This window comes from Gorilla gorilla, chromosome 11, assembly GCF_029281585.2.
Source record: "Gorilla gorilla gorilla isolate KB3781 chromosome 11, NHGRI_mGorGor1-v2.1_pri, whole genome shotgun sequence".
In the NCBI taxonomy this organism is placed as follows: domain Eukaryota; kingdom Metazoa; phylum Chordata; class Mammalia; order Primates; family Hominidae; genus Gorilla; species Gorilla gorilla.
The window spans coordinates 61,924,413-61,951,597 of NC_073235.2; the positions used below are offsets into that span (position 1 = coordinate 61,924,413).

At 35.3% G+C, this 27,185-nt stretch overlaps 1 protein-coding gene across 14 annotated transcripts in view; it reads right to left on the reverse strand.

Moving 5' to 3' along the window:
• Positions 1 to 27,185, reverse strand: part of BAZ2B (bromodomain adjacent to zinc finger domain 2B) — a 403,884-nt gene that overhangs the window by 110,908 nt on the left and 265,791 nt on the right. For 12 of the 14 annotated variants that reach the window (XM_063694870.1, XM_063694875.1, XM_063694874.1 and 9 more), the window contains 8 exons: positions 25,759 to 25,952; positions 17,982 to 18,185; positions 17,276 to 17,668; positions 12,927 to 13,530; positions 11,025 to 11,318; positions 9,363 to 9,423; positions 8,474 to 8,582; positions 8,104 to 8,205 (listed from right to left, as the gene is read on the reverse strand). In XM_063694870.1, coding sequence (XP_063550940.1) covers positions 8,104 to 8,205; positions 8,474 to 8,582; positions 9,363 to 9,423; positions 11,025 to 11,318; positions 12,927 to 13,530; positions 17,276 to 17,668; positions 17,982 to 18,185; positions 25,759 to 25,952 — 1,961 coding nt within the window. The remainder of the gene's footprint in view (positions 1 to 8,103; positions 8,206 to 8,473; positions 8,583 to 9,362; positions 9,424 to 11,024; positions 11,319 to 12,926; positions 13,531 to 17,275; positions 17,669 to 17,981; positions 18,186 to 25,758; positions 25,953 to 27,185) is intronic. The other 2 variants (XM_063694877.1, XM_055379036.2) reach the window with 2 other exon arrangements.

Genomic DNA, 27,185 nt, shown 5'->3' on the forward strand with positions numbered 1-27,185 from the left:
CGGACTTACAGATTTCTGGTACTGATCTTTCATGTTCTCAGTGTCCATTCGTGCCCACGGCTATGTTGCATTAGGTGTGACAGTTAACAGCAGAGCTGAATTAGAACTCTGGTTGTTGACTTCCAATCTTTTGTTCTTCACTTAATTCGAAATCATTACCAGCATTATAATTGTGCCAGAAACTGTGTGTTGCCTACCTTACTGTGAAGCCTCCTCTTACTCCTTATTAACAAAACCCTAATTTTTAGCTGGGCAGCATTGTCTCAGAGAATAAGCTTCTCTAAACCAACAATCATTTTTTTGTATTCTTCAGTTTCTCTATGAACATTAGTTTTTCTTCAAATTCAGGCTTTCAACTTCATTTCTGTACTGAAAGGTGTGTTCACAATTTGCTCTATGGGAAAATGCCTTTAGGGGACATCTACTTACAGAAAAAAATGCCTGGCACATTAAGTATTTGCCACACATATTTACTGATTAAATGACTCAGAAAGAAAGGCTCTTTTCATTAAGAACTGTAGACATTTTACTTTTTATGCCTTGTGCATTAAAAAGAAGAAACACTGTACTTTTTTCTAAATGCAACATCTCGAAGAAAAAAAGCAACATTTTCGGAGTCATTTTAAACTTGCTTCTTCTTTGCATCTTTCAGTTTTATGCTTTTTTTGGGCCTGGTAACAGTAGACATTCCATACTCTAATGGTTCTAAACCTCCTGGTTGAAAAAAATAAACTTAAGGTCTTTATGCTTAGATGTATAGCTTTCTACAATTCACAAAAAATGCTTTTCAAGGTAGATCATCATATATTTCAAAATAATATGTTATTAACAATTTATTTTGATGCCTTCCTCCATTCCTAAGAAATATGTAAATACCTCTTACCTTAGTGTTATATTTAGGTAAATAAAAATAATGCTATTTTATTACCAAAATATGTCTAGCTCAACCTTATCTTCTTTTATTCTGACAATCAAACACAAAGTAAAATAAAAACAATGTCATTTTATTCAACAATTTTTTTATAATGTGATGAAACAGAAGTCTGTAGGAAATTTATTTACCTTACACCATTTTCAAAGGTGTTTCTTAAACTGCTAACAGAAATTCATTAAAAGGTAGCCAGCCAGTACAGCATAGGCTTATATAGAGTATTACAATTGTTTTGTTCCATGAAGTCTATCACTCCTCTAAAATCAAGATTTTTACAGAAGCTGGTAAGAAGTGTTTGAAAACTATCAATATGCTGAAAAGTAGCCGATGCTACAAATTCCTCACTACATCTGTGGACCAAAATAAATAAAACTGATAATGGATATATTAAGTGTATCTTATTCCCTATTTCTTTCTTTCCATTTTTTTTTTTTTTTTTAATTAGAGACAGGGTCTCAATCTGTCACCTAGGCTGGAGTACAATGGCATGATCATAGTTATCTGTAGTCTCAAACTCGTGGGCTAAAGCAGTCCTTCCACCTCAGCCTCCCAGGGAGGTGGGACTACAGGCATGCAGCACCATGCCCAGGTAATATTTTTATTTTTTTGTGGAGATGGAGTCTTGATACATTGCTCAGGCTAGTCTTGAACTCCAGGACTTAAGCAATCCTCCTGTCTTGGCCTCCCAAAGTGTTGGGATTACAGGTATGAGCCACTGTGTTGGGCCTTTTATCCCCGTTTCATTTGTAATCCTATTTTCTTGAATTAAGGGCATCTCCTTTTTTAAAGGTAATAATTACATTGTTGTCCTTCAGTAAATGATAAATTTACCTAAATTTTAATAAATATAAGCTCACACACCTCTCATCTTATTGTACTATACAAAAGTTAATATTTTCAACAATTGCTTGCTGTTAATATTAATAAATACATATATAATCATATCTTAAGCCCAGAAATATCTTGAATCAAAAAATGATTAAGCAAAATATCCATGGTATTCAACAAGAAAAAATAAAAGGCATCCAAATAGGAAGAGAGGAAATCAAACTATCTGTCTTAAGAGACAATATGATTCTATACCTAGAAAACCCTAAAGACTTTCACAAAAGGCTTCTAGGACTGATAAACGAGTTCAGTAAAGTTTGACGATACAAAATCAATATACAAAAATCAATAACATTTCTATACGCCAATAGCATCCAAGCTGAGAGCCAAATCAAGAACGCAATCTCATTTACAATAATAGCCACAAAAAGAATAAAATACCTAGGAGTATAGCTATCCAAGGAGGTGAAAGATCTCTACAACAAAAATTACAAAACACTGCTGAAAGCAATCAGAGAAGACACAAAGAAATGGAAAAACGTTCCATGCTCATGGATAGGAAGAATCAATATTGTCAAAATGGCCATATGGCCCAAAGTAATTTACAGATTCAATGCTTATTCCTATCAACGTAATTTTTCACAGAATCAGAAAAAACTATTCTAAAATTCATATGAAACCTAAAGAGCCTAAATTGCCAAAGCAATCTAAAAGAACAAAGCTGGAGGCATCACACTTACCTGACTTCCAACTATACTACAAGGCTACAGTAACCAAAACAGCATGATACTGGTACAAAAACAGACACACAGACCAATGGAACAGGACAGACAACTCAGAAATAAGACTGCACACCCATGACCACCTGATTTTTGACAAAGTCAACAATAACAAGCAATGGAGAAAGAAATCCCCTATTCAATAAATAGTGCTGGGATAACTGGCTAGACATATGCAGAATACTGAAACTGGACCTCTTCCTTTCACCACATACAAAAATTAACTCTACATGGATTAAAGACTTAAATTCCTAGGAACAAACCTAGGAAATACCATTCTGAACATCAGCCTTGGCAAAGAATTTATTACTAAGTCCCTAAAAGCAACTGCAAAAAAAATAAAAATTGACAAGTGAGACCTAATTAAACTAGAGCTTCTGTACAGCAAAAGAAACTATCACAGACAACCTACAGAGTGGGAGCAAATATTCCCAAACTATATATCTGACAAAGGTGCAATATCTAGACTCTATAAGAAACTTAATTCAACAAACAAAAAATAACCCCATTAAAAAATGGACATGAACAAACACTCCTGAAAAAAAGATACATGGAGCCAACAAATATACACAGAAATGCTCAACACCCTTAATCATTAAAGAAACGCAAATCAAAACCACAATGAAATACTATCTCATTCTGACACTAGTCAGAATGGCTATTGTTGGCCGGGTGCGGTGGCTCACACCTGTAATCTCAGCACTTTGGGAGGCCAAGGCAGGCAGATCATGAGGTCAGGAGATTGAGACCATTCTGGCTAACACGGTGAAACCCTGTCTCTACTAAAAACACAAAAAAATTAGCTGGGCGCGGTGGCAGGCGTCTGTAGTCCCAGCTACTCAGGAGGCTGAGGCAGGAGAATGGTGTGAACCTGGGAGGTGGGGCTTGCAGTGAGCCGAGATGGCACCACTGCACTCCAGCCTGGGTGACAGAGCAAGACTCTATCTAAAAAAAAAAAAAAAAAAGAATGGCTATTATTAAAACGTCAAAAAACAATAGTTGTTGGCAAGGTTGCAAAGAAAAGGGAACACTTTATACACTGCTAGTAGGAATGTCAATTAGTTTAGCCACTGTGGAAAGGCAATGTGGAGATTCCTCAAAGAACTTAAAACAGAACTACCATTAGACCCAGCAATCCCACTACTGGGTATATACCCAAAGGAAAATAAATTGTTCTACCAAAAAGACACATGCCCTCACATGTTCATTGCAGCACTATTCACAATAGCAAAGACATGGAATCAACCTATATGCCCATCAACAGTGGACTGAATAAAGAAAATGGTATATATACACCCAGGAATACTACGCAGCCATAGAAAGAATGATATCTTATCCTTTGTAACAACATGGATGCATACGGAAGCCATCACTTAAGTGAGATAATGCAGGAACAGAAAACTAAATATCACATGTACTCACAAGCGAGAGCTAAACATTGAATATCCACAAACACAAAGATGTGAACAGTAGACACTGGAGACTACTTGAGCGGGGAGAGTGGTGGCGTGGGGTGGGGCTGAAGGTTGAAAAACTACCAATCAGGTACTGTGCTCCAGGATCATTTGCACACTGAACCTCAGTGATGCACAGCTTGCCTGCTTAGCAAACCTGTACACGTACCCCTGAGCCTACAATAAAAGTTGAGAGAAAAATAAAGCACTGTGTCCCTAAAAAAAGCATCAAACTACATGCTTAAAAACAATTTCATTTTATTGCATGTAAATATGCCACAATAACATTACTTTTTAAAGAAAAAAGTTTTTTCAATTATGGGCTTTTTTTCTTTAAAAATAATATTAGCAACAAAGAAATTCTTAAACATAAGAAAAATTAAAGATTTTATCTTTTCTGAAATAAAATATTGATGGGCTGTTGCTTCTCTTTCAGATTTATCACAGGTTGCTGTATAGACTTTGGGGGTGAGGGGACTTGTTTTTGTTTTCAATTAGCTTTTTTACTTCTTTAGTATTTAATGTTGAGATGAATGGCCTTTTATGTAAATTATACTACTGGAAGGAATAAATCATTATCTCAATAAACTAGAAAAAAACCCAGAATTCTGCAATGCAGGTATTATCTTCTAGCAGAAAGTATTATCTCCTAAATTTTATATATAATATATGGAGAACTAGAATTCTGCTGATGCAATTTTTGTAATGTGTTAAGTAAAATTAGAACATATAGAACTAACGTTGGGGCTTTTGGGATATGTTTTAAGATTAAAAAATGATGAAAAAAATATACTTCCCAGGAAAATGTTTTAATAGGAGAGTGATTAAGAATAGAGTTGTCCCTTAGTATCCAGGACCTCCCTCTATGAATACCAGTATCTGCAGATATTCAAGTCCCTGAATAAAAATAACACAGTATTGGCATATAACCTATACCTATACTCCTATATACTTTAAATCATCACCAGATTACTTATAATAGTAAACACAATGTAAATGTTATGCAAATAGTTGTTACATCATATTGTTTAGACAATAATGACAAGGAAAAATGTCTGTACATGTTGACTACAGATACATTTTTTTTTCCTGAGAATTTTCAATCCACAATTGCTTCAATCCGCAAATGCAGAAAACACAGATATGGAGGGCTGACTGTACTAATGAATCCACAAATACAGCATTTCATTTGCTATCAAACATCACAATAGATACATGAAGCTTGGAAAACTGTAGCGGCAACATTTAAGATCATTTTGTACAATCTCCATGCATTTGGAAAACTACGAATTCTCAGTTTTATTGAATTACAAAGAATAGGGGTATTTAGTTTTAAAAGACAGGAAATTGTTTTTCTGTTGTTGTTTTTTTAGATGGAGTCTCACTCTGTCGCCCAGGCTGGAGTGCAGTGGCCTGATCTCGGCTCACTGCAACCTCCACCTCCCAGGTTCAAGCAATTCTCCCTGCCTCAGCCTCCTGAGTAGCTGGACTACAGGTGCCCACCACCATGCCCAGCTAATTTTTGTATTTTTAGTAGAGAAGGGGTTTGCCATGTTGGCTAGGCTGGTCTTGAACTCCAGAGCTCAACTGATCTGCCTGCCTCAGCCTCCCAAAGTGCTGGGGTTACAGGCGTGAGCCACAATGCCCGGCCTGTTTTTCACATTATATACATAAAACAAGCAAATTTTAGAAAAGACACAACATGCAAAAAATGTAGAAAGCAAAAAAAATCCATTGTTATCACCATTACATCCATCATTAGTTTTGACACATTTCCTTCTAGTCTTTTAATATCCAGTTTTTTAAACATGTTTCATCATCAAACCACTTACACAATTTGCATAAAAGCAGATATATTGTAAATACGTATGATCATCACTGCATGGTAGCAGTAGCTTTGTGTCACACTATATTTTACATCTTCTACAAAATTTAGGGTGATCAAAATTATTTCACATCATAATTACTATAACAAAAATATATAATCTTGGTTTTCAGAGAACATTCTTATATAATGATATACATTTCCAGTTAACCATATGCTTAAACCTATTAATCACACAATCCAGTATATAAAAATGTACATGGTTTTATAACTATATGCATCTCTAATTAATTAACTAGAACACTTTTTTGGATGACTTACCTTTAATTGTTGTTTTCTAAAAGTATCCTGAATTCCTGTGTACTAATTTTGGTTTTAGCTAAAAGAAATGCTCTCAAAATTACGAATGTTTTCCCCTAGCATTCTGCTGAAATGTTGGCAGCTTAACATATTTGGCTTTAGTAATTCATCCTATTTCCTTGATTGGAATTGATCTCAACAAGACAGTATGCATTTGGAAAACACTGATTATATTTAATAAAAAGTGAATGCATGTCAAGGAACATTCTACTCTGTGTAATGAGGCTTTATAGATTAGGTCTAATTATCACTGATATAAAACTAAAAATCCTTTATATGCTAAATAGCAATTAGCTTTCCTCTCCGAACAAAAATCTAGTGAACTTAAAATCACAAAGACATCTTTGGCATAAATAATACAAGTAAGAATCTGACAACATGAAACAAAGACTTTTACAACGATTAAAGTTTCTAATATGTTTTATGACTTTAAAACTGACATCGTGTATATAGAATGTGTAACACTGTGGTTCACTAAAATTCTAAGAATCTGGTGACAGATTTAGTCTAAGTCAAAATCTTTTGTTTTAAAAAAAATAAAAAACCCTAGAATATATTTCCATATATTTCTATAAATCTCAGATAAACCCATTTTGACATTTTAGAACTACCAATAAAGAGACAGGTAGATCTGGACATAACTTCTTTCTTTAAAAGTCATGGACTACAATAGAAAATAGGTTACATGATGTATGCAAAAGATTACTTTTTCAGAAACCTTGAGTTCTAGTTATGTCTCAGCCTTGTGTGTGACCTTAAAAAATTCCTTTAAGCTTCCAAACTCAAAATAAACCTCTTACAGAATGAGGGAGACCTTTTCCATTTCAAAATTATAAAATTAAAGGGTAAGATAGGATAGAAAAGCTCCCTATTCACAAAGAAAATATTAATTGCCAAAAAATTTTTCTATGCATTATAATGGGACAGAAGAGAGAGAGGTTCAATGAAGAAGGAAAATATCAACTTCAGCTGGCTGAGCATTTTAGCCTTTTGAAACATTTTTATGCATATGATCTCATTTTAATCTTGCCATAATCCTATGAGACAAGAAGTGTAATTATAATCGTTTCTATTTGGCAGATAACAAAGTGGAGGGAAAAGGGGGCATTATTTTGTTATTGTTCAGAATTACAAGAGTATTTCAGGGATTAACAAGAATCTAGGTCTCATCACTCCTTAACTGGGACCCCTTTCAATGCAGCTAAAGGGAATAATACGCACATGCAGCTGAATACAACTAAGGAACAAAGGGAAAGCATTAAAGAAAACATACAGGAAATGAGATCTCCTTGGTGGGTTCTTTTTGCTGACTGGTGAGGATGTGTACTTAACACTGTAAGCTCAAAGGGAGCTGTGGTGATATGTTCAGAAATGTGTACCACTTAATGTAAAAACTGAATTTCTGCAAAAACCAGAAATTTCATTCACCTAATTTTAAGAAACGACAAAAAAAAAACTTATCAAACTTGTGAAAATGCATCATATAGCGTGGAATAATCAAATGGACAAGATTCTTCCAAAACACTAGGGCATATATATCCTCCTTTGGACTGACTTATAATAATAGGGTCTTCATATTCAAATTAGTTTTTAAAACTAGCTGTACTTTTCAGAAAACTAATGTTTTCTATATTTCATATGAACATGCAGATGCTTTTATACCTATATAAACTGTAAAGTTATTGGTTGAATTAATAAACAGAAAAAATTTACTTAAATATGAAAAAGATATCTATTATGTCAAAGCTCCTTGTTACTGAAACATAGTTAATTGAGGCCTTAATGAGTGCTTACCACAAAGTTATATGTATAGCCATATGAACTAATTAAAGAAAGGCAATGCTCCAGAGTGTAGTGAAATTTACTTCATTTAGGTTATGGTACTACTTTTTGGTTCAAAGACTATACTTTTTAAAAAGTGGATACCTGCGGTCCATCTCTGGCTTCATAGAAGTCACCCACTCTTATTTTTGCACTGAAGCTGAAATTGTCCCTTGAGATATCCATTATTCCATTTCTGCTGAGATACTGAAAAAATCACATATTTTTCCACTTCAGGTTTTAATAATTACAACCCAGCTTTGATGTATAGCTAGCTTCAGGACACTAATGTTTTGCATATTCTATCAAGGGGCTCTAAATTTATAGGAGATCAATTTAGGTTAAGTACAATAGTCCCATACATGAGAATATTTAGTATCAAGGAACTTTATCTGAGAAAGGAGTACACTTTTTTTTTGTACATGATCATGCTTAATAGGCACCAAATGTACATTATTTGGTGAAAAGTATGTACCTTTATTACTTCAGGGTACTGCCTAAGTTTCTTTCCACATGGAGCATAATATGCTACTTCTCCTTGAAGGCGCCCTCCAAAGTTTCTTATTCTTGTCTCTCTCTGCCAGCTACACATAACAGAAATGAAGGTTATGACATACTTAATTTCAAGAAAGCTTTTAAAAATTAAAAATAAGTTAAAGTATACATGTTCTCTAGAAAACATAAAAAATGAAAACAAAAATAAACTCCTCAAACAACCCAAATATATTAACTATCAAAATTATTTAGATTTTTAGCTAATTCAACTAGAAAATTAATTATTCAATTTATATATAAAACTCCATCAAAATTTTTAGAAATCATACTTGATTACTTTGGGTACTCTGACATTTCAGTAACATGTTAATGTGTACTGATTTTTTACATCTGAAAAGCTTTAAGGGAGGAGTAAAGTAAACCTGGCTCTCTGCTGCTTGGGGTTCACTTACATCCAGTCTAAAAGTTGTCATTTCTACTTAAACCATTTTAGCCAAACTCTGGTTGAGTCCCTCAATTTTGACCAAAGTGGCTTTTACTGTCCTTTAATTCTATCTTCACAAAAACTTCTTACAGTCTCATGTACTCCTGCCCTTTGCCATCTGATTTGCTCTTGGTTCTTTTTCAGTCATGTTCCTACTTGGCTGTATCATCCCACCCCAGCTCTGCCATACCTCCAGGAAACAGGATTAATTTCAGTTTTCTGATATACCAAATTCCTTGCCCTTTGCTCTGGCTCTTCTGCTCTAATAAATACTATGCAGCTATGTACTTCTTCTATTAATTGTAGAGAATGAGAAATCAAGTATACATCAAACATGCATAAATATATGGGGGAAAAAGAAAAAGGAAAACCTTATTTTGCATACCCATATTCCAATGGAATACGCAGTTCACGTTCATCTGTTACTCTTCTTCTTTTGGAAGTGCCTTTAAAAAAATTCAATTGGTTAATATAAAACATTCATTAATATAAATAATAATATTGATAGTTTAGAAACTTTTCTTTAAAAAAGTATATGTTAATAACTTGGATTTAGTGTATTTCTGTAATTTATACATTATTTTTAGATGGTTTTCAATAAAGCACTGTATAAGGCAGGGGGCTTTTTTCTTCTTTTGGGTCTGAATGACAGAATAACTAGTTTTTCTCTCTAAAGAAAATACAATCCAAGGTAAAAATATACACCTTTCCTCTCATTTTATTATTAAAGAAATGGCTAGAGAAGCAGGAGAGAAATAGAGGTTTCAGAAAATCTATTTAAACTGTTGACTTTGAAAATAGGAGTTTTTGGATGCTGAAAAATTTCAACAGCTGGCTCATATATTTAAAGACGATTTAATTTCTATGTCCATATAAATCCATAGTCAAAAACACTACCAGGTCTTTTAATTAACCTAAACCACCAAGGAACAGGATTATGATTTTATGTAAAAATTTGCTAAGACCGAGATCAAGTTTCACAAACACAAATAAGTTCATCTAAAATTAGTAGGCTATCATATTTGTATGTGGTAAATGAAGGTAAAGCTAGAAACTGACAAGAGGAGAGTGAAATAAGTAAAACAACAAAATATTTTACTATATACATCTATATTTTCTTAGACATTGAATGAGAACTGAGAGTAGTTGTGGAATATTAAGTGTAGAAATGTTTAATGAAGACCTCTAGGAATTTATAAAAAGTCAAATAGGAAAAAAAAGGACATGGCATGTTAATGGAATAAGAATGCTACTCTCTAATAGAAAAGACACTGGCTATATATTGGGCAGATAGCATCTTAAGTAACCAAGTGAGCTTTTTTATAAAGTACAGTTGGCCCTTGAACAATATGGGTTTGAACTGTGTGAGTCCACTTATATTCAGATTTTCCTCTGCCTCTGCCACCCATGAAACAGCAAGACCAATCCTTCTCCTCCTCAGCCTGTTCAACATGAAGATGAGAATGAAGATCTTTATAATGATCCACTTCCAGGTAATGAAGAGTCAATATATTTCCTCTTGCTTGTGATTTTCTTACTAACATTTTCCTTTTCTCTTTATTGTAAGAATGCAGTATATAACACATACAACATACGTTAATTGACTATTCATGTTATCAGTAAGGCTTCTGGTCAATAGTATGCTAACAGTTAAGTTTTTGAGGAGCCAAAAGTTAGATGTAGATTTTCGATTGTGTGTGGGGCCAGTGCCCCTAAATCCTGCGTTGTTCAAGGGTCAACTGTACAAAAAAGTCCAACTGTCAATTAAATTCTATATTCTAGAAGCACGAACTGAACACAAAAGCAGAAAGGTTCAAAACCAAAGGAACTATCATCAATCAGATCCTTAAACTGGAAACTCAGGGGGAAGAAAAGACCAGGTAATGAGTCATATCCTTTGAAAATACAGGCTCACCTTCCTTAGCCAACCTAAAATCTAACTTTAATCTTGATTCCAGTGAGATCATCTCCAGAACACTCTTATCAATAAAAATTCTTCCTATGGTTTGACTTCTACTTTAGAATAATAAAAATAAAGTGTAGGTACCAGAGTGTGGGCTTGAAGTAAGTGTGGAAGAAGATGTACCAAGAAAAGCAGGTGACTGGGATTCAGAACATAAGGCAGCAGGAGCAGAGCCTGGGGCTTTTGCTATGTGGAGGTTACGAGGTGTTGAGTGACCTGTGAGACTCATGGAAGGGCTTTTGACAGAGGAAGTTGTTTTATTCAGTTTCATTGAAGTTTTCTCTCCTTCAGTATCACTATCTGATTCATCTTGGTCTTTATCATCATCATCTTCTTCTTCTGATCCTTCTGTATCTGATTCTGAATTACTATCTGATTCTGGGAAGTAAAAGAAGCATTTGTATATTATAACTAGATAATCACCAAAAATTTGCAGTTTGTATCTAAATGGACTAGCTCAGGAACCAGCACCTGTGAATGAGAACTCAAATGAGAAATTTTCCTACAGAGTAAATGTTATAAGCTATTTGAGAACAGTGTATTTAGGCTATCAATCTTCAAAAACATTTTTTTAAGTGTAAGTTTTACTCAACACTTTAAACAGTTCTCATGTGACACTATTCACATGATGAGTTCTGCTTAATGGCATCAAAATAATTTTTTATTTAACAGAGAAACTAAAGTAAAAGAGGGGATTAAATTGACTGTTCAAATGAACAGATTCCAATGGCTTATGAAGTACAGTAAGTCAAATATGAGAAAGAGAAATCTGGAACTACCAGCATACTTCCATTTGGGCTTTGGAGTAAAAGAAGACAATTTTCAACAGGAGATTCTTGGTCTTTTGGCTGCAGTTTTTCTATTTACATACAAGACTTCATCAGGCTTTTCAGGCCTCTCAAAAAACCAGGCTTACAGAAATAATTATAGTAGGATAATTCAATAATTTAAGTTTGTTCTACCTACGTAGTTCTATGTATGATGCATCCATTCCTCTACATATGTAAAATCTATTACGAGATTAAACTTGATAAACATAGGAGTGATACTTAGACTGTTTCCTCATAGTTCACGGTACAATAGCTTCTGTGGAATTCTGGTTTGTGTTATACCGTTTGCCTATATTGAAATTCATTATAAAAGTTAGTTTTGAAAGTTATGAATATTGATATTTATGATCTATCATACAAAGTTGTTTTACAGAAACCCCAGGAAGAGTGTGGTTTTACCCTGAGCACGAAGTTTGTTTTTAACTTACAGACACTTTAAACTGTACAGCTGAGTATATTTTCCTATTCATATTAGCTGCTAAAAAAAATTAGTTGAATCTGTAGTTGACCAGTAACAAATCCACAAACATTTATAATATGTATTTCATTTTTGTATTCGCAATTTAAGCTCTCTTGTATTTTATGTTTTCAATCTTCTGTGGAATGAGGAGAGGGAAGGAAAATAAAAATGCAAAGAAGTTAACCCTAGACCCAGCAAAAAGAAAAAAAAAAAAAGTGACTCAAAATTAAATCAGAGAGTCCTCTATATGTTATTTAACAAATTTTCTGTTATTGATGAACATTCATAGAGATTTAGGTTTTTGGTACTTTCTGAATGACTATGACTATAATTTTATCTGTGTTCAAAACAGCTGGTGATGCATTTTAACAAGTAGCAGAAGAAATGAAAAAAGAGTGGTCCTGAATGAAATAAAAATTAAGCAAGTTGATGAAATTATGTCTTAATTTATGCATCATTTGTATTCACCCTAAAGTGATTATTTGTTTAATGTCAAATGAATAACAAGCTGAGAATCTGACTTAGGATTTCCAGTATCAATTACTCCTGTATTTTACAAGCTCATTATAGAAATGCACAAAGTTGTGTGAAACATAGTAAATGACACTGATTTTAAGTCTGAATTAAGAAACCCTTTAAAATGTTTGGTTCACATAGCATTTAGAGAAATACTTTAAATTTTAAAATGAAAATAACCTGATTGGCTGTCATCAGATTCATCATCTTCATCATCTTCCTCATCTTCTTCCTCATCTTCCTCTTCATCCTCATTTGAATCTTCAGAATCTTTACTACTGGGAATGTCTGAATCTGTTCCTCTGAATTGTTCCACTAAAGATTTTGCAGGATGGGAGTGATGCTGTGTTTTTACTGGGTTTACATTATTGCTAACTGCTTTTTCCTTCCCTTGACTATGCAGGATGGGAGAGGCAGAGGGCATTACAGGTGTCTGATTGCCAGGGGTTCTTCTCCCACTTGTACTCAAATTTACAGGTGAGGAAAAAGGGGTGCTACTTGCAGCAGCAATGTTTTCATTAATCTTGCTCTGCATTTTAGTTTTGGTAGTAAGTGCTAGAGGAGCTTCTTGAATGACACTTTGAATAACTCCATTTGGTTGGTGATTACCTAAAAGTGCATTTGTCAAGAATGGATTTGGGTGGTTGTTTTCTAATGTTTGTTTTGGATGTGCTGGTGAACTAGAGGTTGCTTTTGGATTTGACAAAGCTGCAATAACCTTCTTCAGGCTCTTCGATGACTCTTGTTTCTTTAACTGTGATGGGAATGCCTGTTTATATTGTTCCTGTTGAAACATAAGTTAAAAAACACAACAAAATGTACCACAAAACAAAGATTGCTTTTATTTGCTTTCAATATCTGAAAACAAATTATAGCTATTATATCATATATAAATTTAAATCATGATATACAAATGCTGTAAAAGTAGCAACAGCTATGACTAGTTGGTTGCTACATTTTGGCTGTAATTTATTAAAATTTATTTAGTTTTTCCCCATTAAAAATTATATGCCTTTTGACTAGCCTCCCCTCTTTACTGTTGCTTCCATTTTCACAATAATACAAACTTAAAACCATTTTCTTTGCATGAAATAGCCTCCTCTTAGAAATTTCAAGCTGACAAAATACTGTTTATTCTTCAAGATCCAAACCAAGAAGCTTTCCAAATTTCCCAGCCAGAAGCATTCTTTGCCTCTTTCCTTTGAGCTCCTTTACCTCTTTATATAGATGCTCCTCAGCTTGCCATGGGGTGACTTCCCCATAAACTCATCGAAAGTTGAAAATATCATTAAGTCAAAAATAGATACAATACACCTAACCTACCAAACATCATAGCTTAGTCTAAACTACCTTAAATGTACTGGTAACACTTACATTAGCCTAAAGTTGAGCAAAATAACCTACCAACACAGTAAACTGTAGAGTATCGGTTGTCTGCCCTTGTTATCATGCGGCTGACCAGGAGCTGCGGCTCACTGCTGCTGCTCACCATCAAGGGACTATTGTTCCAATTTCTACTGAATGTGTATAGCATTCACGCCATTGTGAAGTTGAAAGATCATAAGTCAAAGAATTATTATTATTATTATTATTATTGAGATGGAGTCTTGCTCTGTCACCAGGCTGGAGTGCAGTGGCGCAATCTTGGCTCACTGCAACCTCTGCCTCCTGGGTTCAAGTGATTCTCCTGCCTCAGCCTCCCAAGTAGCTGGGACTACAGGCATGCACCACCATGCCCAGCTAATTTTTGTATTTTTAGTGGAGACGGGGTTGCACCATGTTGGCCAGGATAGTCTTGATCTCTTGACCTCGTGATCCGCCTGCCTTGGCCTCCCAAAGTGCTGGGATTACAGGCGTGAGCCACCACGCCCAGCCTTTTTTTGTATTTTTAGTAGAGAAGGGGTTTCACCATGTTGGCCAGGCTGGCCTCGAACTCCTGACCTCAGGTGATCCACCTGCCCTTGGCCTCCCAAAGTACTGGGATTATAGGCGAGAGCCACCGCACTCAGCCTGAAATACCTTTAAATATTTTAAAGCAGCAGTACTAACAAGCAGTAAGCAATGTAAACTTTTTATCTTATTTAACATCTATACTGTATTAGTTTAGAAAATTGTTAAGATAATTCTTTGTAAATAAAAACTGTCACAAAGTATTTGTACCTAAGGCAATACCTTACAAAGAGAAAGTGCTTAATTAGTAATTATTCAGTAAATTCTAGAAAATTATGCTAGTTAGATGTACCATTTCAATGTAATTTTATAGCAAAATTCTTACATAAAATACTTTAATATACAAGATTCAAATTTTCAGCAGAAAAATTAGTGTGTTTTCATCTGTTAGAACATAATTATGTCATGTAATAATTTTGTAATCTTTTTTTATAGGTAGTAAGTTTTCCTTCTAAATATATAGGTCTAAAGGGCCATGAAAACAAAAGTCCCTTTAGTTTTGTATTTTAATTTTCTGCAACTGTTCCTCACTGTAATTCTGAAGAATCACTTCCCATATATTGACACCAATAAGTTTTTAAAAATAGCCAAAGATTTCTATATTTTGTCCCAATTACTCTTTTATAGTACACATATTATCATTTCTAAAATCAGGAGTGATGTGTAAAAAGGAGATGGAGAGAAAATTGAGACCTGTATAGCAGCAAATCTCTTGCTGCTTTAAGATATCCATTTGGGGCCAGGTGTGGTGGCTCACGCCTGTAATCCCAGCACTTTGGGAGGCCGAGGCAGGCAGATCACTTGAGGTCAGGAGTTTGTGACTAGCCTGGCCAACATGGTGAAACCACATCTCTACTAAAAATACAAAAAAATTAGCTGGGCATGGTGGCGGGCGCCTGTAGTCCCAGCTACTCGGGAGGCTGAGGCGGGAGAATGGCGTGAACCCAGGAGGTGGAGCTTGCAGTGAGTGGAGATCTTGCCACTGCACTCCAGCCTGGGCAACAGAGTGAGACTCTGTCTCAAAAAAAAGAAAAAGAAAAAGAAAAAAAAATTGATAAAAGAAAGTTGACATAAGATCTATAAAATTCTACTCCTGGTCTATGTATTCAATCAATCTATATGGATTTAAGTTACATTTTCTTCAGTGTAAGGGTACTGAAGGATTCAATGATTAAATAACCTTTAAGAAAATAATGAACTAATGAGGGATGCAGGTAGGTACCTCTACCTCAATAATAGGTACTGACAAACAGAAGGTAGTACCTTTTAGAGTTGAGTCTAATGTGAATGTCTAATTTTATCATCTGTAAATGAGGATAATATTAGTAGCACTCATAGATATTATTACCAATAAGTTAACGTATGTTCAGCAATTAAAACAATGGCTGGCAAACAGTAGATGCCCTACAAGTGATATCTAATTAAGTCGCCTAAAGATAATATTTGTAATATTGTGTTCAAACATAATGGTTTCCTACTCTAGGCTGATTCTAGAATAAAAAGCAATAATCATTTAATTATTAGAATTTTTTGCTGGACATATGAATTTAGTCTACGTAGTAAAATCAACAGCAAGAAAAAGATGAGAAAATTCTCTGGAGTGTTTCCAGTGTTTGTGTAAGTAGAACTTATATTTCATATAATCCATTAAGAATGACAAAGGAAAATTTTTTTTTTTTTTTTTTTTCGGTAGAGACAGGGTCTCACTATGTTGCAGAGGTTGGTCTCAAACTCCTGGGCTCAAACAGTCCTCCTGCCTTGGCTCCCAAAGTGCTAGGATTACAGGTGTGAACCACCATGTCTGGCCAGAAAAGTGATTCTTTATGAAGGGTTTTTACACTTAAAATGTATACATTCTAGGACTACAGAGGTAAATTACTTGAGTTCACTTCTTTGAAAAAGAATATATTTGGCCGGATGTAGTGGCTCATGCCTGTAATCCCAGCATTTTGGGAGGCCGAGGCGGGCAGATCACTTGAGGTCAGGAATTTGAGACCAGTCTGGCCAACATGGTGAAACCCCACCTTTACTAAATAAACAAAAATTAGCCTGGTGTCGTGACGCATGCCAGTAGTCCCAGCTACTAGGAAGTCTGAGGCAGCAGGATCACTTGGATCCGGGAGGTGGAGGTTGCAGTGAGCTGAGATTGAGCCACCGCACTCCAGCCTGGGCAACAGATTGAGACCCTGCCTCAAAAAAAAAAAAAAAAAAAAAATTGGTATTAGGAAAAAAAGGACATTAATTTTAAACCCAAGTAATTGTGAAGCTTGTCTTATTCAAACATATTTATCCCCTTATTTCTAAATCCTTAGATCTTGGGTGTGGGGACTTACCTTAGGGATGGGTTGCAGGGGAGCTGGAATGACATGATTGCATTGCCAAAAATACATTAAACAGATACATATATGAATATAAAATCAGAGAAATTTAGTTTTCTGATGTACATATTCTATTCCTGGAGACTAAGAAAGTATAAAAATGAAGGTAGAATTTAACTTAAACTTGTGTATTGTAAGACAATATAGAAGCTCTATCTTTCTCTAATAGTAAAATTCTTGTATAAATAATTTGTAACTCACCCGTTTGGATCTCAATTCACTGGTCAATGAACTAGATTCTTCAGAGGTATTTTTATTCCCTGCTTTAAGAACATCAGGAGAAGGAACTATGAGTTTCATGTAAGTTTCCTTTTTGGCTTGATTTACCAAAGATAAAGGTTTCACATTGGACACCAATCCCGTAGACTGTATTACACTGGTGTGTTTGTTCACAGATTCCTCCTTTGCCTGAGAGCTTTGGAAAATAAATGGAAGCTGCTGTGACAAAACCTGAGGCTGCTTCTGCTGGGATTGGAATGAGTGAGTCTGGGATTCAGACGCAAGAGGTAATGGCTGGTGTATTCTTTTTTCCTGGGCTTTTTCAGTTGCTTTCTGTCCATCTGCTTTTGGGTCTGAAATACCATGTAATAGCACCTAGATATAAAAATGAAAAGGTAAGTTCCTAACATCTATTAAGACAAAGACTATCAAGCAGTAAAACCTGGAGATAAAAACGGGTACTTTAAAAGTGTTCTTAATGCCTTATGATAATATCTAAAAATCTAAAAATTCATAAAAGAAATACCGTATGTCCCTTTAAAAATATTTCTTCATCTTCTTTCTTGGGCAAAAGTATGAACTCAAAGGAATGATTAACTTTAAAACTACAGACTTTGAGAGTCAAGATAAACCAGTTAATTCCTAAATATGAATAATGTTTGGATACTGTCCATGAAAAAAATTATACCTGGTTGTTACTTTTATGTTGTGCTTCACTCTCTGAATCAGAATCATCATCTTCACTTTCTTCAATACTTTGATCTTCTTCTTCTTCATCTTCTTCTAGATCATCTGAATCACTACTACTAATGCCTTCACTTGAGGTGTCTGATGATGTGCCTGAATCACTATCACTGTTGCTAGAACTTTCCATTGCTTTCTTCCTTGGTTTCTGGATAACGACAAGGTAGTTGGCAAGACTTTATTTTTGGAAAACATTCAAGTTTCAATAAAAGGTGTACTCTTTTTAATTTTCAAATGATATTTTCAATCTCAAAATGTCATTGTAGGAAAAAGTCACATATTGTAAGGATAATTATTTAACAAACTGATCAACTTAACTTACATGACAGAGCTCCTCAATGAAAAGTGCAAGCTCTGTCATGTAGAATATTGAAAATATCAATATAGCATATGTGTAGATGTACTCATATGGCTGTTATTCTTCAAAATGTATGACAGATTAAAAAGATCAGTTCACAAAATAATTCCAACTATGATACACACATCAAAAGTTACACATTTAGCTTTAGTCTTCTTTCTTTCTGCAGACAATGAGTCAGTAGCCAAACATTTACCTATAACATGCCACACACACCTTTCTGGGTATGTCCAAGACTGAGTCCTTGCCTTCAAGAAACTTACTAGTGCTGGTGATAGGGGAGGGTACACAGATGCTTAATATAAAAGCAAATTATTCCATATAATAATAAGTGCTGTAGAGAAGATAAAGTAGGGTAGCAAAAGACCTATGGGGCTGCTTTAGTTAGGGTCAAGGAATTTAACTGTTTATGTTTCATTTCAGAAAATATTAAAAAAAAAAGGTAGAAGATGAGGTAGATAAATATGACGAGAGAGATTTATTTTTGGAACATTTAAGACTCTGCAAGAAAAATAAAATCCAAAGCTGGTAGAAAGTGGTATTAGGTCACATAAAAGTGAAGTTTTGTGTTCAAGAACACATAATAGTAGTGGATAAAAAGAGGAAAAATCATGAGATGAATTATAACAAATTAACAAACCAATCAATTAACTTATAAAAGAACTCCTCAATAAAAAGTACAAGCTCTGTCATGTAGATTATTGGAAATATTTATAATTATTTAACAATGGGAAAGTTAAAATTTCACCAATAGAAAGACTGAAAAGGAGAAACACTGAAATGATGGAGCAACAAGATTAAGTACAATCTAGGAACATTTTAATGGCATTTGCTGATAAAGAACAAAATATAGAAAAAATAACAATAAATTACAAAAGTTATGATCTTAACAGAAATACATCCTTTTATGACTACTCGGGATTGGGGAATGAAATACAGTAATATATCTCCACAACAGAAAGCCAAATTGAAGCCACGGTTACAGATTGCAAATCTGTAGTCTTTTTATTGTGTCTTCTGAACATTGATTCAGGTAACATTCATATGAGTGAGGAGAGTCACTCCCGCCATTATATTCCGTTTGCAATGACTCTGTTTTTTTTTTTGGAGACAGTCTCGCTCTGTCGCCCAGGCTGGAGTACAGTGGCACGACCTCAGCTCACTGCAACCTCTGCCTCCCAGGTTCAAGCAATTCTCTGCCTCAGTCTCCTGAGTAGCTGGGATTACAGGCGCCTGCCACCACGCTAATTTTTGTATTTTTAGTAGAGACGGGGTTTCCCCATCTTGGCCAGGCTGGTCTTGAACTCCTAACCTCATGATGCACCCGCCTCGGCCTCCCAAAGTGCTGGGATTACAGGTGTGAGCCACCACATCCGGCCTTGCAATGACTCTGTTTTAACTGCTCCAAACTAGCTACAAGAAGGCCTCTTTCAAAGATACACACTTCAATAAGCAGACTAATAGTTCCCATCATTTCTTGAGTTTTCTTCCCTCAAAGTAGGGCAGACAGGAATGAGAAACTGAATTGGAATTGTATGGGTACCCACAAAATGAGAAAGATCACAAGGTAGAGATTAAAGGAAAATAATAATATATTAATATTAAGACTACCATTTATTTGTCAAAGAAACAGCTACTTCTTTGCAACCAAAATCTGTTGTAGTTTTCTAAGCATGTATAGCAAGACCATGAAAATCATAAGGTACCTAAACTGAAATTAACATTTTTGTTTTAGTAAGGGATAACAAAGAAAAGAAATAAGAGAGCTACAGTGATTTAGCAGAGAAAAATTAACTCCTATTTAAATGCCGAAGGAATAAGTGTGTAGCTTTTTATTTAAAGATGGCATGAGAAATGGGGACTATACTCCCCAGGAACAGTCATCCAGAAGTACTGGTTCTGAAGCTTTAGGGTGCATAACATTCCTGAGTCCCACTTCTAGACAGGGCACTTAATGTGATTCTGATGCAGGGAGTCTCTGCCGAGCATACTTTGGCCATGTGTAAAGAGTTCTATTTTTATAAGGTAACACATTTAGTACTCATTAAAACAAACAGAAATGAGAAGACAAGTGTGAGTATTAGAGAAATAGGGAAAAGATGGGTTTGTATCACCAGTTTCATTAGAGTATATATGCGTCATTTCCAGAAATAATTAGCTAGTAAGTCTCTTTTCTCTCATTTAAAATGTTTTATTACTTACAAATTTTTTTAATTTAAAACATTTTTTTTAAATGAGTCAGGGTCTCACTTTGTCACCTACGCTGGAGTGCAATGGTGCTTTCATAGCTCACTGTAGCCTTGAACTCCTGGGCTCAAGCGATTCTCCTGCCTCAGCCTTCAACTAGTTGGGACTATAAGCTAAAACATTTTAAAAATTAGTCTCCTTAGGTTTATCAAAAAGTGATCAAAGAACAGCTTATTAATTTTCCCACATCCAATCTGGGAAAACTTTTCAGAACCTTATCCTTGAAACTTCATTTCACTGTATATTTATTTCTTTTAGTAACAAAACAAATACATATTCAAGGCTATGATGTACCAGGCATAGTTGCTCAAGTCTCTGGGGATACAAGGGTGTGAGAAACAGACACCAGCTCTGCCTAGTGAGGACTAGAAGAAGAGAATCAACAAACAATTTAAATAAATATTTTGAGTGATAAATACCATAAGTAAAACAGAATAACTGAATAGACAATGTGTGGTGGGGAGTGGGGTGGGGTTTTGCTTTACATGTAGTCATCAGGTAAGACATTTCTGAGCTGAGACCTAAGGGAGAGCAAGAGCCAATCACCCAAGGACATAAGAGAAGAGCCTTTCAAGACGGGAAACAGCAAAGGAAAAAGCCACCAGCTAGAAGTGGGTTGAGTGTGTTCAAAAATGAAAAGGTCAGCAGACTAGTTAGAGCATAGTGAACCAGGGAGACAGTGATAGGAAATAAGCATGGATGAACTGGTGGAGGTCAGATCACACAGCTCTTATAAGTCATGGCAAGGACTTTATTCCCACTGGGATAGAACACTAGTGGAGGGAATGATGACATTTGATGTATACTTCCCCCTCATTTTTTTATTGTGGTAAAATACACATAATATAAAATTTACTATCTTAACCATTTTAAAGTGCATGGTTCAGTGATATTAAATACATTCATAATGTTGTGCAAACATCAGTGCTATCCATCCTATAAAACTGAAATTCTATACCTATTAAACACTAACTTCCCATCCCTCCTTCCATGCTAGCCACTGGCAACAATCATTCTACTTCGGTCTATAATTCTGATGAGTCTAAGTACCTCAAATAAGTGGAATCATACAGTACAGTATTTGTCCTTTTGCATCTGGTTTATTTCACTTTGTATAATAATGTCCTCAAGGTTCATCCATGTTGTAGCAAATATCAGAATTTACTTCCTTTTTAAAGCTGCATAATATTAACATGTATGTATGTATGTATGTATGTATGTGTACACATGTGCCTCCCCACATATTTTGCTTATCCAGTTATCTGTTGATAGACACTTTGGTTGTGTCTACATTTCAGCTATTGTGAACAATGCTGCTATGAGTATGGGTATACAGATACCTCTTTAAGACCCTGCTTTCAATTTTGGGTGGTATATACCCAGAAGGAGAATTGCAGAATCACATGGTAATTCAATTTTTAATATTTTGAGGAACTGCCATACTGTTTTCCACAGTGGCAGTATCATTTACTATTCCCTAACATGTAATACTTTCAAACCATAAAAAATCAGATATGTTTTTAAAGGCTATTTTGGTTGTTGTGGTAAGAATAACTTGTACGACAGTTGGGATAAAACTCATTCAACCTTGAATTGTTTTATTCTTTTCTTAACAGGCTGTATATTTTAGTCTTAGTTTAATTATTTAATTAAAATATCAATATTTATTCTAAATGTATATGCAGACTATATGAGGGGATTGGACTTAATCAATTACTTTCAATGAGAATTGCTGAGGTAAGTACCCCACCTCCCATGGGAGGTATCAAAATTAGCTGAACTTTTTTTTTCAAACTACATGTGAAAAGAATGAATGAAGCAACTTTTTAAAAAAGTTTTGAAAACTGAAGAAATACTGGGTGAAAAAGTATAGGATTTTCTTCTTTAGTTCCAATGACCTTTCTCCATTTTACATGAGCAACCCACTCCCACAAACCCATGCTGAACCACATATCATCTGAAAGTGGTGTTCTTTTGAAATCGTAAGTTCTAGTATGCCTCACTTGAATAGACAATCTCTCTATAATGTTATTTCTGCTTAGTTGCCTTAGACACTACTATGGTACCTCAGAATCTATCTCTAAAACTGGGTAGAAAGAGGTGCCTCTTTGAGTTTTCAGTATGTTCTCCTAGTAACAGTTTTTAGTATGACAGCACTGATTCTGTTTAGGAATGTCAATGTAGATTCCTCATTAGAACTAAGTACAGGAATTGTGTCATATTCATGCCTCCAAGATCTTGTACAATGCCTTACACATTGTAGAGGCAACAGAGATTTTACTTGATTTTAGCACTACTTCTTAAGAGGTAGGATAGCATAAGGGTTAAAAGCATGGGCATTTAACTTTTGGAAGCACATATAAAAATGCATCCAATGATATGATGTCTGGGATTTGGTTCAAAATAATATGGGAATCAGATATGGATGGTTTCAGTCAGTGTCTGGCATCAGAGAAACTGGCAGTAGCTCAGAGACAGGACCTTAGTGCTTACACTAATGAGACTGCCATTGAAACAAATCCTATGGGAGAAGAGCCAAGAGCAGGTACAGAACAACAGGTGGAGAGTATGACACTGATACCTGTGTCCCTGGGAGGAAACAATTAAGAATCTTTTATCATGTTTGCTTCAGTGCTCAGTGGTGTGGGTTGAAAGGGAAAGAAAATGGTTGTCTTGGGGCCTATGTACAGTACTTTTGCATTTTTGTGATGGGTACCGTCAAGCTTCTTAGCATTACCAGATGGCCTTCCCCCAAGTCTTCATATAAGCATGTTATACTCTGGAAAATGTTTTCTATTGAGAAGGAAATTTAAAGATTTAAAGGAAATATATCTATGAAATATGCTCAGCAAAAGAAAATAAATGTATTTGTTCAGTTCTGTTTCATTTGTTCCGGAAAATATATGGAGCTTGATGCTGTCTTGAAAAAGGATAAAGAAAAGTTTCATAAAGTAGTTCTTAGGATTAAAAATTGGTGTATAAGAGGCAGTAGTTCAGATTTAAAGTTTGGATCAATGTCATGTGCAGTCAGTGACTACCCATATCTTGCTATTCTTGTTGTGATGTATCAGAAGCTTCCTGTCACAATATTACAGCTGAGATGGTGAAGAACATCATGTGTGCAGGATCACAAACTTTTGACTCTCTTCCACTGGAAAACCAGGCCCTGAAAGCAGTTTTTATAAAACATAGAAGAGAAGACACAACTCTTATCTTTGTTTCCCAAATGTTTGCAGTTGATGACAAGGCTTTAACTGGGACCTCTCACTCAAGAAGAAATTAAAAATTGGAGCAGATTAAATCCACTGATAAGAGTGTTCTAATACATAATATGCTAGATCATATAGTTAGAGGCTTCTCAGCTTACTTAGTTAGATAAATGAAACCTGGACTCAGTGATGACCTACATTTTATAAAATTGAGATGTCACAGCTTCTGGCATAATGTGGAAGAGGGAATCCAAAAGTGCAGAGTGATCAGAATGTAGAAGTGAATTTACCACCTGCAAGCTGCATACCCACCCTACTCCTGGAACCAATGATAGAGCCAACAAGATCTACTTAGGAGGAAGAAATCGCATTAACAATCTGAACAGGAAAAATTTAACATAAAGAATTATTGATTAATAACAGAAGATTAACTACTAAGAGGGATAAAGTGACCTCTAAATAATACAGGAAAAGGAGATGTAGGGAATATGTACTTTTTGTAGGGCTAAGGTAGAGTAATGAAATAAAGATAACCTTTGAAAAGGGACTTTTCCCCCCAACCCCTTCATTCACCCAAGGCTAAGTTTCAGACTTTATGGGAGAGGATGTGGCTATTGCCCACTGGATGGCAGAGAAACTCAATGAGGTATCACAGTCAAGGCTGACACACACAAAACACTGCTTGCTAAGATACCAGAAAAACATGGCTGGGAACCTGTCAGCTACAGTGGCAGTAAAAGTAGTTTGAAAGCCACCTACTTTCCAAAACTTGCTAGTAAACTGCCTGCTGAGATGCCAATGAAACTCACTAGACAGTGTATACTACTGGGTCTCCTGACCACCACTGGATCTCCTGGATACCACCAGTAGAGAAGCTGTCAGACAGCAAGCAAGCCACCCATTGGCAGCCGCAGCGTAAGAAAAAGAAGAAAACACTAGAACCAGAAAAAGAAGTCCCAGCCACATGTGGTGGCTCATGCCTGCAATCCCAGCACTTTGGGAGGCTGAGGCGGTGGATCCCTTGAGCTCAGGTGTTCAAGACCAGCCTTGGCAACATAGTGAGATCCCATCTCTGCAAAAAATGTAAAAATTACCTCGGTGTGGTAGCATGCACCTGTAGTCCCAGCTTCTAGGGAAGCTAAGGTGGGAGGATAACTTAAGCCCGGGAGGTGGAAGTTGCAGTGAGCTGAGATTCTGCCACTACACTCCAGCCAGTGCAACAGAGCCAGACTCTGTCAAAGGAGAAGAAGAAAGAAAAAAGAAGAAAGAAGAAGAAAAAGAAGTAACATCTTCTTCCAGTGTTCTTCCAGGACCTTCTACTAACAAGGACTAACACTGCAAGAAGTGGCAAAGAAGAAAAGAGTGATTGAGAGCTGAGAGGCGATAAATTGATAACTTGCAAAGTTGGGGATATACATGAAATAAAACTGGCCATGATGCGACAACTGTTGAAGCTGAATAATAGGTACAAATGATCATTCTGTCTACTTTGTATATTTGAAAGTTTCCATAATAAAAGGTTTTCTTATTCACTCTTTTCTAATGCACAGGAGTTAACCCACTTGCTTTCAAATCCTGGCTCAGTCACTTAGTGGCTAATTATTTTGGTGCTTTGCTTCTCCATTTGTAGTAACAGTAGCTACTTCATTTCAGATACAGGGAAGAGTTAAAAGTTATATGAAAAGCAATTAGAGCAGAGCTGATATGCAGTAAATTCTCAATACATTTTATCTATTATTACTATTTGTATTACTTATACCGGTACTGACACCATAAATCACATATCTATAAAAATAAAAGTTGGTAATTCATAAGAAATTAAACCATAGATTCTGTTGATTTGACCTTCAGAATGCTCATCTTATATATAGATCTGTTATATATTAGTCCTTCCAAGTACAACTTACCTTATCTTTGATTTTGTCAACTCTAGCATCCAAAGGCTGGTTTTTGCTTTGTTCCTGATTACATTTTCGATTTCCTCCACCTGAGCTTGTACTTTTAGTTTGTCCCATGGAACTTGAAGCAGTAGTGGATAGTACAGATGTATTGATACCAATTACAGATGATGTATTACTTCCATTTATTGACCCATTTACACCTTGAAAATAAAAATAAACATGTTTATACACTGGATTATTATTGCGTCATTTAAAAATGAAGTACAGATATATGTACAGTTGGATGAACTTGAAAATATGATAAGTGAAAGAAGACAGAAAAGGTCATGTTGTATGATTCCATCTACATGAAATATTCAGAGCAGGTAAACCTACAAGGACAAAGTGAAAACTGATGGTTTCCAGGGGCTGAGAGAGAGGGGAATGGGAGGCAACTGCTTAATGGGTACAAAGTTTCCTTTTGCAGTGATAAAAATGTTTCAGAACGAGATAGAGGTGGTGGTTGTACAACACTGCAAATGCATTAAATACCACTAAATTATTCACTTTAAGATGGTTAATATTATGTTAAGTGAATTTCACCTCAATTAAACAAAATGTTTAGAAAGATAATGAAATGCAAAACTTTGTGTTTTAATTGTAAAACACATTAGAGAACTTTGTAAAACACTTCAGTGAAAAGAAACATAGTAAACCATCTAAAATGTTGTTATAATTTTCAAATTATATTATAACAAGTTATTAATTGCAGAAATATTAGTGATCATTTAAAAAAAGTACTAGGTTATTAGTTTTAATGAAGTTAATACTTAATTACAGAAGAAGTAACACACTATATTGGGTTACATATAGGGAGGTAATGAAATACAGAGGAAAAAACAGTAGAATTGGGCTAAAATCCTGACTAGGCCACATCCATATGTAAGTAGTATTTTCTTGAACAACTTATTTGACCTTGGCTGTAAAATTAAAATACTTCTAATCTCAAAGAATTATTTTAAGAATTAAGCAAGAAAATGTGAAAACGTCTAGCATAACACTATAAAACTGTTATTAAGGCTGGGTGTGGTGGCCTACGCTTATGATTCCAGCACTTTTGGAGGCTGAGGTGTGAGTATTGCTTGAGGCCAGAAGCTGGCCAGAAGTTTGAGACCGCTGGAAACACAGAGACCCTGTTGCTACAAAAAATAAAAATAAAATTTAAACACGTAGCTGGGCATAGTGGTACATGACTGTAGTCCTTGGGAGGCTGAGGCAGGAGGATTGCTTGAGCCCAGGAGGACGAGGCTACAGTAAGCTATGATCACACAACTGTACTCCAGCCTGGGCAAAAGAGTGAGACCTTGTCTCTATTAAAACAAACAAACAAACAAACAAAAACAAAAAACAAAAAAAGGTATTAAACCTGAACATTATGAAAATAATATTAGAAT